The sequence below is a fragment of the Tyto alba genome, unplaced genomic scaffold (genome assembly GCF_018691265.1).
Source record: "Tyto alba isolate M040663 unplaced genomic scaffold, T.alba_DEE_v4.0 Super-Scaffold_40, whole genome shotgun sequence".
NCBI lineage: Eukaryota > Metazoa > Chordata > Aves > Strigiformes > Tytonidae > Tyto > Tyto alba.
The window spans coordinates 32,229,092-32,238,737 of NW_024881316.1; the positions used below are offsets into that span (position 1 = coordinate 32,229,092).

General features: G+C 46.8%; 1 protein-coding gene across 1 annotated transcript; it reads left to right on the forward strand.

The window, feature by feature from the left end:
- The first annotated feature begins 1,135 nt into the window (after positions 1 to 1,135).
- On the forward strand, positions 1,136 to 9,012 carry SOX11 (SRY-box transcription factor 11). Its single transcript, XM_042803566.1, has one exon. It carries the CDS (start codon positions 1,339 to 1,341, stop codon positions 2,548 to 2,550), a length of 1,212 nt encoding a protein of 403 aa, XP_042659500.1. The 5' UTR covers positions 1,136 to 1,338; the 3' UTR covers positions 2,551 to 9,012.
- The last annotated feature ends 634 nt before the right edge of the window (positions 9,013 to 9,646 follow it).

The window sequence follows — 9,646 nt, forward strand, 5'->3', positions numbered from 1 at the left end:
TTCTCTAAGCTTTCACCTCTTGCTTTGGGGAAATCGCCTTTATCCTCTGCCTACACCGGGCGGGAAATGCCTCCAGGTGGGTGCGATGACCTCCCTCGGCCGGCTTACCTCCCGCGGGCAGCCTGGGCCTTCCCCGGCGGCCGGGGGGGGCTCCCCCCTCGCCGCCCGGCCCCGAGGGCCGCGGGCACCGCCGCCCAGCCGCCCGCGGCCGCCCAGGCACCTTCTGCGGCCGCCGGCAACCGGATCCCCCCCCGCCCCAGGAGCGCACCAGGCCCTGCCCTGCGGCGGCTACCGACGAGCCACCGAATCGGGGGGGGGGGAGGCGGGAACAGGGGACCGGGGCGCCCGGCGCGTTCCTGCGGAGGGCGGGGGAGGGGGACTCACGGCCCCGGCGCCGCTGCCGCAGAGGGGAAGACGCGGCCGTGGGCGGGCCCGCGCCGCCGACCTCCGCGGCCGCGCTGCGGCAGGCGCTCTCCCCGCGGCGGGGGCCGCCCCACGCCCCCCGCGGTGGCGGAGCGGAGCCCGGGGCGGCGGGGACGGCACCGGCCTCCCGGGGCGGCGGCGGCGGCCGCGGAGCGACAGCGCCCCCTGCCGCCCCGAGCCGCGCGGGGCTCCGCGGCGTCCCGCGGGGAGCGCGGCCGCGGGGGAGCCGCTGCTACCGCCGCTTCTTCCCCGGCGCCCGGCGGCCCCGGCCAGCGGGCGAAGCCCCCCGCGGCGCCGCCGCCTCCCGGGCGGAGGGACGGGCCGGTGAAAGCCAGCGCACACCTCCCCCCCACCCTCCGGCCGCCCCCCACGCTGGGGGTGTGTTAGCGCGGGGGGGGGGGGGGGAGGGAGGAGGAGGGGCAGCCGCTAAACCACCCGGCGGGGCGTGTCCGGTGGGCGCGCCCGAGCGCCGCCATTGGCCGGCGGCGGGAGTGATGTCACCGCTATGAAGCGCTGATAACGAGTTTGGGCGAGAAGGAGCCGGGAGTTTCGCAGAAGGGGAAGCGCGCGCGGCGCGGCGGGGCGGGCGGCGGCGCGAGGCCGGGGCACGGGCAGAGCGCGGCGCCGAGCGCACCCAGCGCAGCCCAGCCCAGCCGCGCCCCAGCCCGGCCCGGCCGCAGCGGGGCCGCCGCGGCTGCGGGCGGCAGCCAGCGCCCCGCCGGTCCCCGTCCCCTCCCCACCCCCCCCCCCCCACCGCGGGGCTCCGCCTCGCAGCGCGGCGGAGAGCTCCGGCTCGGCTCGCAGCAGGGGCAAGGTGCGGCGGCGGTGGGAGGGGGCGGCGGAGCGGCTTTGTTGGCTCGGAGGGGAGCGGAGCGGCGCGGCGGGAAGAGCGGCGCTTGGGGGAAGGAGCCCACCATGGTGCAGCAAGCGGAAAGTACGGAGGCGGAGAGCAACCTGCCCCGGGAGGCGATGGACACAGAAGAGGGCGAGTTCATGGCTTGCAGCCCGGTGGCTTTGGACGAGAGCGATCCGGACTGGTGCAAAACGGCGTCGGGGCACATAAAGAGGCCGATGAACGCGTTCATGGTGTGGTCTAAGATCGAGAGGAGAAAAATCATGGAGCAGTCGCCGGACATGCACAACGCGGAGATCTCCAAGCGCCTGGGCAAGCGGTGGAAAATGCTGAAGGACAGCGAGAAGATCCCTTTCATCCGGGAGGCGGAGAGGCTGCGGCTCAAGCACATGGCCGATTACCCCGACTACAAATACCGGCCCAGGAAAAAGCCCAAAATGGACCCGTCGGCCAAGCCCAACGCCAGCCAAAGTCCGGAGAAAAACGCACCCACCAGCAGCGGCGGCAGCAAAAGCGCCAAGAGCTCCAGCAAGAAGTGTAGCAAGCTGAAAGCCCCCTCCGCCTCCTCGCCCCCCAAGCCGGGAGCCAAAGCCGCCCACCACGGGGACTACGCGGGAGACGAGTACGTCTTCGGCACCCTGAAAGTGAGCAGCAAGACGGTCAAGTGCGTCTTCATGGACGAGGAGGAGGACGAGGAGGAGGACGAGGACGAGCTGCAGCTGCGGATCAAGCAGGAGGCGGAGGAGGAGGAGGAGGACGAGGAGCCGGGGCCGCAGCAGCTGCGGCGGTACAACGTGGCCAAAGTGCCGGCGAGTCCCACCTTGAGCTCCTCGGCGGAGTCCACCGAGGGGGCCAGCCTCTACGAGGAGGTGCGGGGCGGCGCCGCGGCGGCGGGCGCCGGCAGCAGACTCTACTACAGCTTCAAGAACATCACCAAGCAGGGCCCGCCGCCGCCGCAGCAGCCGCCCGGCCTCTCCCCGGCCTCCTCCCGCTCCATCTCCACCTCGTCGGCCGGCAGCGAGGAGGCGGACGACCTGCTCTTCGACCTCAGCCTCAACTTCTCCCAGCACGGCCACGCCGCCGCCGAGCTGGGGGCGGGCGCCGCCGCCGGCAACCTCTCCCTCTCGCTGGTGGATAAGGACCTGGACTCCTTCAGCGAGGGCAGCCTCGGCTCCCACTTCGAGTTCCCCGACTACTGCACCCCGGAGCTGAGCGAGATGATCGCGGGCGACTGGCTGGAGGCGAACTTCTCCGACCTGGTGTTCACGTACTGAGCGGCGGCGGCCAGGCAGCGGCGGAGCTGGAGCGGCGCCACGCCGGTGATGATGATGATGATTAAAAAAAAAAAAAAAAAAAAAAAAAAAAAGTCTTGTTTTCTTTTTAAAAAAAAAAAAAATATCTCGAAGTTAGTTCCGAGCCCGGGAGTTGTGATTTTAATTTTTGTTTTTTTGTTTTTTTGTTTTTTTATTAATATTTTTGTGTTTTTTTATTATTATTTTTATTGCATTTGGTGATCACAACAACAACAGCAAAGGCAAATGGGACTGGGGGAAAAAAAAATGATACAGAAGGCGCTGTTTGAAGCTTGTCGGTCTCTGATTGAAGTCTGGAAGATGGTCTGCAAAGAAGTCTTTTGGCAGCACAACTGTTACTCAAGGGGGTTTGTGGATTTTTTTTTTTTTTTCCCGTGAGAGATCTTAAAGAACTGTTCTGATTTTTTTTTTTTTTTTTTTTTTCCGAAAGGGACCATTGCAACTTTTTTTGGAGGGAGAAAACTGATGTCTTCTATGCATCCGATTCTTAACAAAGCTGCAGGGAGCTTGAAAAAATGCAGACTGTACAAACGCTTACAAATAACTGAACTGACTTAAGATCAGAGTTTACTTTTCAGATCAAATTGTTTATGGTTTTACAAATGTGATTTCTACTTGCCAACTTTTTTTTTTGTAACTTGTTCCCTTATACCTCCTTGATTGAATACCAGACAGCCTAGACCTCAGTACAAAAAGGTATTGAAACATTTTTGATACATAACAGACCTCAGTCTTTTTTAAAAATTAATATATTTTCAGGCGTATTTTTGTACAGTGAAAAGGGAACATTCTTGCTGTGTTTTTTCAGTAAGACTTTTCAGGCACTTCTTCCCTTTTATTTTCTTTTTTTTTTTTCTCTGTTTTTAGCATGCAAGTTTGTTGGTACGTTACGTCCTGGTTTTAAAAGGATTAAAATTTTAAAAAAATAATCCTTGCATCTAAAGGCCTTGTGGTTTTAAAAAAAAAAAAAAAAAAAGAAACAAACACTTTTTTTGTACAGCTATAGTTCAGATTTGTTCAATATTTGTAGGTAAAGATTTATTGAAAATGGTGATATAGACCTCAGAGCTGTTATCTTAGTTTAAAAGATTGTATATGTACTGTACTATAGTAGGACTTTATGTATCTCATACGCTGTGATATGTGGATGGGGCCCCAGATGGAAGGTATGAAACTGGATTCTCGATTTTAGCAAAAAAAAAAAAAAAAAAAAAAAGAAAAAAGGCACATAGTTAAAGTTTCTCATGTTGTGCAATATAATCTAAAGTACAGACCATCTGCATATTTTGTAGCAAATGATGGCAAAAGCAGACTTGTGCACTGTCAACATCATAGCCTGTTTTTTTTTTTTTTTTTTTTTTTTTTTAAATACTGAAAGTCTGTATCTTGACAATTTTAATAAATCAGCTGGAACTGATAGAAACTCGTATCGCTATTAGTGTCTGTAGAAGTAACGCTGGAGATGCCATGTTGTCACCCCTTGCCTGCGGAGGAGCGGTAGCTGTAGGCTGTTGTGCATGACCAGAGCTAGGGGGGAAGGAGAGTAAGGACTGCTTCACTTCTTTCCCCCCCCCGCCCCTTCCTTTTTTTTTTGTGTTGTGTTTTGTTTTGGTTTGTTTTGTTTTTTTTTCCCCCCCCCCACCTCCCGTCGCCTTTTTTTCCCACCCCCCCACCCCTTTTTTGCTCCGGTGGGTCCCCGCCGGAGGCGAGGGTCGCCGTTAGGCGGTACCGGGGCCGGCTGCCATCGGGCCGGGTGGCGGCAGGTTAGCTCTCCTCGGCTATTTTCGCCTCTCTCCCGCCTTTACCCCCCCCATTCCCCCCTTCCAGCCGGTTGTGTACGAGCCCAGCTCCCCGGGGCCGCCCCGCCGGCCCCCCGCATCCCATCTCCTGGGGGGGGGGGGGGGGGGGCGCGGCGGGGCCGGCTGCCCGCTCCCACCGCCGGGGATGCGGCTTCCCCCCATCTCCGCTTGCCCCCGCTCCTCTCCCCGCTGCTCTTGCCCCCCACCCCCCGGCTCCCTCCCTCCCTTCCTTCCTCCCTCCTTTTTTTGAAGAATAGCCTGGGCGAGACAGGACGGGAGATGCTGGGGGTAGCGAGGCTGCATCTCCTGCGCCCCAGGGCAGCGCCCGGCCCCTCTCCGGAGATCCGCCCGCCGCCCCGGGCGGGGCATGGGAAGGAAGGGGGGTACGAGCTTCTGCTGTAGGGGGGCAGACTTTGTCAGTATGCATTTTTTTTTTTTTTTTTTTTTAAAAAAACCTTAGGAGCCATCAGATTTCAGTCGCACGCTCTGAAATAACTGCTGATGGCAATAAACAGACTCACAAGGTGGAAGTTTGTTTCTCAAGAAGTTTACTTTTTATCTGCTAGGCATTGGTAAATTATTATTTTTTTTTTTTTTCTCCACTAATTAATGATCCAGCTGTTTACAGGGACAATTCACTGTGCTGGTATTTTGGTGGCAACCACTGCTACAGGCTTTCAGACTTGCTGAAATGAAAATCCTGCATACACATTTGTAAGGCATAATAAAACATAACATTAAAACCTGCATGCATGTTATGTTTAATCAAAGACAACTCTTAGGCATTTAAGTGGTGAGATATCTTACTTTAGGTTAGTTAAACTGGTAGTAAAATGATTAATATAATCTGATCTCTTAATAATAATAATAATAAAACACTCATGATTCTAAATAAAAGTTGTTTGGCCTAAATCTTTGCTATCAGAAAAGAGATATAGCATATCTGGGAACTCAAATTTATGTCTTGCATTGTGATAATTCTTTATGAGAAACTGTGTTTTAAAACAAACTTAATTACAGTATATAAGATATCCTTGGCAATGGATAGTCCTCAATAAAACAGAGTTTCTTGAATTTTCAGTTCTTGGTCTCAAATGATTAGTGTGTTCTCCATGTAATAAATTAGAAATCAGATTGAAAACAAATGACATTTATCTCTTCTAAGGCAAAAGAGTGAAAGAAAATAGATACACTGAAGTGCTCTAGCCCAGCTATTCACTATCCTGCTATTGAATATTTTGTTCTTGGGCTAGGGTGATGGAGTAAGTTGATCAGGTTCTAAGTCTTAAAACTGAGCCAAAATTCTCTTAGTAATTCTTCAAGCTATCATGAGAGTATGGGGACTTGTTCTTCTAGTCCCTTTCTTCTGATATGCATCCTTGTTTATTAAAGTGATAATAGGCAGTGTCATTAAACATTTGTGCTTTACAGATGTTCAATGAGTTATGAACGATTATGGTCAAATATAGGCTGCATTTAGTTTGCATTGTAATATGGTCTGTGTCTCAGCCTACAAAAGTTTTGACTTGCGTATATTTTTGGAAGATGTTTTTAAAATTACCATTTAAAATATTAGTCAAGGAAAACTGATTTAAAGGATCCAAGTATAGAGCAGTCAGGCATATTTTAAAAGAGCAACAGGTCTACTTTAGTCAAAGAATATAATACCCACTCAGAAGTATATCTTTTCTTTCTTCTAGATGGGAATTATACGATACTATAGCAGAGGAATATTTTGAGTGAAGGTGTATGGTGCAGGGAGACAATTTTTTGTCCAGACAGTTGAGTTTCTTTTATTTCAGAGTTTATTGTTGCATATTGCTCAAGGAAAAATTACGTAGTGTTCTGTTAAAGCCATGACACTGTTAGGGCTGAAGTTTGATGCTGTTGAATGCCTAAGCTCCTGCTGATCTCAGTGAGAGTAGAAAACAAATCTTCTAATCATGAAAAATAGAATCTGCTAAACTACTCATATTTTTTAGTTTTGTCATATCTAATAATATTCATACCTTCTGTTTCTCTTTCCTTTTATTTTTTAGTGTACATAGGGATCCTTGTTGACCTGCTAGAGCAGTCCTATTGCAGGCTTAGTATCTCCCGTGGCCTTTTTTTTCCACATTCTTTGCATTTGTCTCTGTACAAGACTAAGTGTAATAGGACTCAGTGATAGAAGGGAGAAAAATGAGCTTTTTTATGTATAAAGACAATTTACTTTGTAACACTGAGGATATCAACTCGATGTAAAACCTAATCAAACATGGTGATCTTTTTTTTTAGTTTTATAATGAACATTTTTATAAACTTACCATTTTTCCCATTTTGTTGTTTTTATTATGTTTTCCCTCTCTTCCTTTTAAAAGAACCCCAACTAAGAAATTTTCTTCCTTTAAGTACAGTCTTTTACAAACATGGTAGAAGGACTCATTCCAAGCATCCTTTAAGTTCTACATGCTCTTCAGGCATTCACCGTGGTTCAGATGAAACTTCTTCAAGTCTATTGAATGTGATTTGCATGCGTACGGTCTGATCCTTCACTCATGCCTGTTTGAGGAAGGTGCAACTCTGTTGTTACACCAAGGTAAATCTGGTGTGGGGTCAAAGCCAGGGCCATACAATTCTTAGGTGTTTGATATTCAACACAGTTCATTAAGTTCCTTTTTTACATCTTCACAATTGTTGCCTAGAAAGGCCTTAAACCTGCACTGGTTAAAAAAAAAAAAAAAAAAAAAAAGATAAAAAATTCTCATTGAGCTTAATGGGAGTTTTTGCCTCAAGGGCTGCTGGCAGGATAGGTGTCTTAGATTCTCCTAACCTTCATTTGTAAGCATGGCCAGGAAAAAACAAACAACAAAACCTTATACAATGAGTTGCCTTACATTGCCCCTACTATACAGTTGTATTTCTTTGATTTATTTCCTTTCCCCTCACTCACATCGAAGGCTGTGATTGTTTTTGTTTTGTCTTAATTTTTTTGCACACTACCTATACCAATTAACTGCCTAATTAGTTTTATCTTCTCTACATGGATGCAGTGAATTTGTAAGAGAATTTCACAAGCAAGTAGTTTTTTAGTGAGTTTAAAGTAAATAGAGTTTTAAAGACCTATTTTTATATTCAATATAAAGCACAAATGTGCAGAAAGTGTAGAATGACTTACAAAAAGGGAAACAAAAGTTCGTAATATTTCATGTATAAAAGTAATACCTTCTTTGGGTTGAGATTCTCTTAGAAAACCCAATGCTTATGCCAGTGCAAAGATAGGAATATTTTAAAAACTCTTAGAAAATTGTGATTGACAGCAATTTCAAAGGAATGACTTCTGTAGATACAAGGAAACCCCTAAAGCAATATGGATAAGAAGGGGTGAATGGTTTTCAATGATGAACAACAACCTGGAAGTGTGAGAATGGAGGTTTCAATCCTTATTAATTAATCAAATTTCTTCTTTTGTGGTTAGCTACAACATCTGGATTTTCTATCAAGTGCAATCTTGCAGGATGAAAAAGTGCAAGGGCGCCAAACTTCTAAGACTTGTGGGAGCTCAAAAGCAGGTTTGATTTAGAATTGTATGTTGTTAATTAGGGCTTTAGATTTTGGTAATTCCCACTTCCAAGAAAATCAAGACATCGATTTACTGCTTGAAGAAATTTGATCAAATAATAATGATTAATCCAGGAACTCCCATTGTCACAATTTGTTTTTGTTTCCATCGTCCTGCTTATCTCCAAAACCAACTTGCCTCAACTCCTGGCGAAGCCAGGGAGAAGAGTTATATGCCATTGTTAGTTCATTTACAATTTGTATCTGGTTTTGCTCTTGTACATATGTTGGCGTTTTGGAGTCTTTACATAAATGCTGTGATACTTTTTTTCTTCTTTCCTTTTATTTTTTTGGTGGGCTGTTTTAAAATGGAGGCCTGTTTTCCAGTGTGGGACTTTTGATGGTTACAACATTTCAACGATGTTGCATGATGGCCACAGGTGGGGGAAATTGAATGTTTTAGAGCAGTTTTTCAAGCATGACACTTTTAAAATATGTAATTTCAAAGACTTTTCAAGGCCACATGAAATTAGTTTTCATAGCCACTCCAGGTCTTGGGGGGAAAAGCTGAAAAGTACTTTTGTTTAGAAGTCTGAGTGATGGTGGGGGGGAAACCTTTTCTTGAGGTTTTTGCATGCCAGTGCACGGCCTGTTGCTGTGAGAGAGGGAAGATGGTAAGGCTGCTTGAGGCAATGCACTGGAGGACAAAGTGTTTTCTAGCACTAGAAAAAGAAAATGCATGGCAAAGTTTTGTCTTCTAGTAGACTATATAGCATGCAGAGTTTAGTATGTGTCAAAACAGTGTATGACATTGCTGTATCAAAGTTGTAAAATTAAGCATTATTTATTGAAAACTATGTATTTTTTTTGTAAAAACCTGATCACCTAGAGGATTAATATCAGTGACTTGTGCTAGTGCTACAAACTTAACCAGCTTCTTTACTACAGTACTTGATATGCAGTGTTAATGCTCAGGGTTGAAACCAGTCCACTCCAATGTCTTTTTTTGCAAGAGTTTTTAAATAAAGGAACAACATAATGCAATTGTTCAAAAGACTCTAATAAAATTGTGTGATCAATCTTCCTATGTGTTTTTATGTGGATTTTTTTTTTCTTTTCCAGTGTTGCATTTGGTAAATGCAGGTCAGCTATTATAGTGAATCCAATCTTTATTCCATGGGCACCCAAAGCTTAGAGTCAATGAGAATGTTATGTCTTTCGAAAAAAACCCTTGACAGATAGTTATGGTCAAGGTAATATGTACAGAGAGTAAGTGCTGTTCTGGGCATGCCTGAGAGACACTGAAACTGAGAATAAGCCAATTAACTTCCTTTTTTTTTTTTTTTTTTTCCCCTCTGGTTAAGACTCTGAATAAAACAGTAAAGTATTTTACAATAAACATTTTAGATGTTGCTTTAAAGTTGACCATGAAAGAATTAAATAAGATGGATTACATGCCAGCAAACCCCATATCTCTCTGTATCTTTTTCTACAAACAAGTTACCATCTAAATGTATTTTGGCATAGAAAAAAAATCGTTCTGTATTAAGATTCTAGTTATGAAAATGTTTTTATGAGAACCCTGTAATCAATTCTTGGAACTATAAAAAGGTGTTTTTAATGTGTTTATGTGGTGAAAGTTTGTTGTATATTAAATATTGTTTTATAGAAATGGTGGAGTTATATTGTTACAAATTTGAAATTTGTAATTAACACAA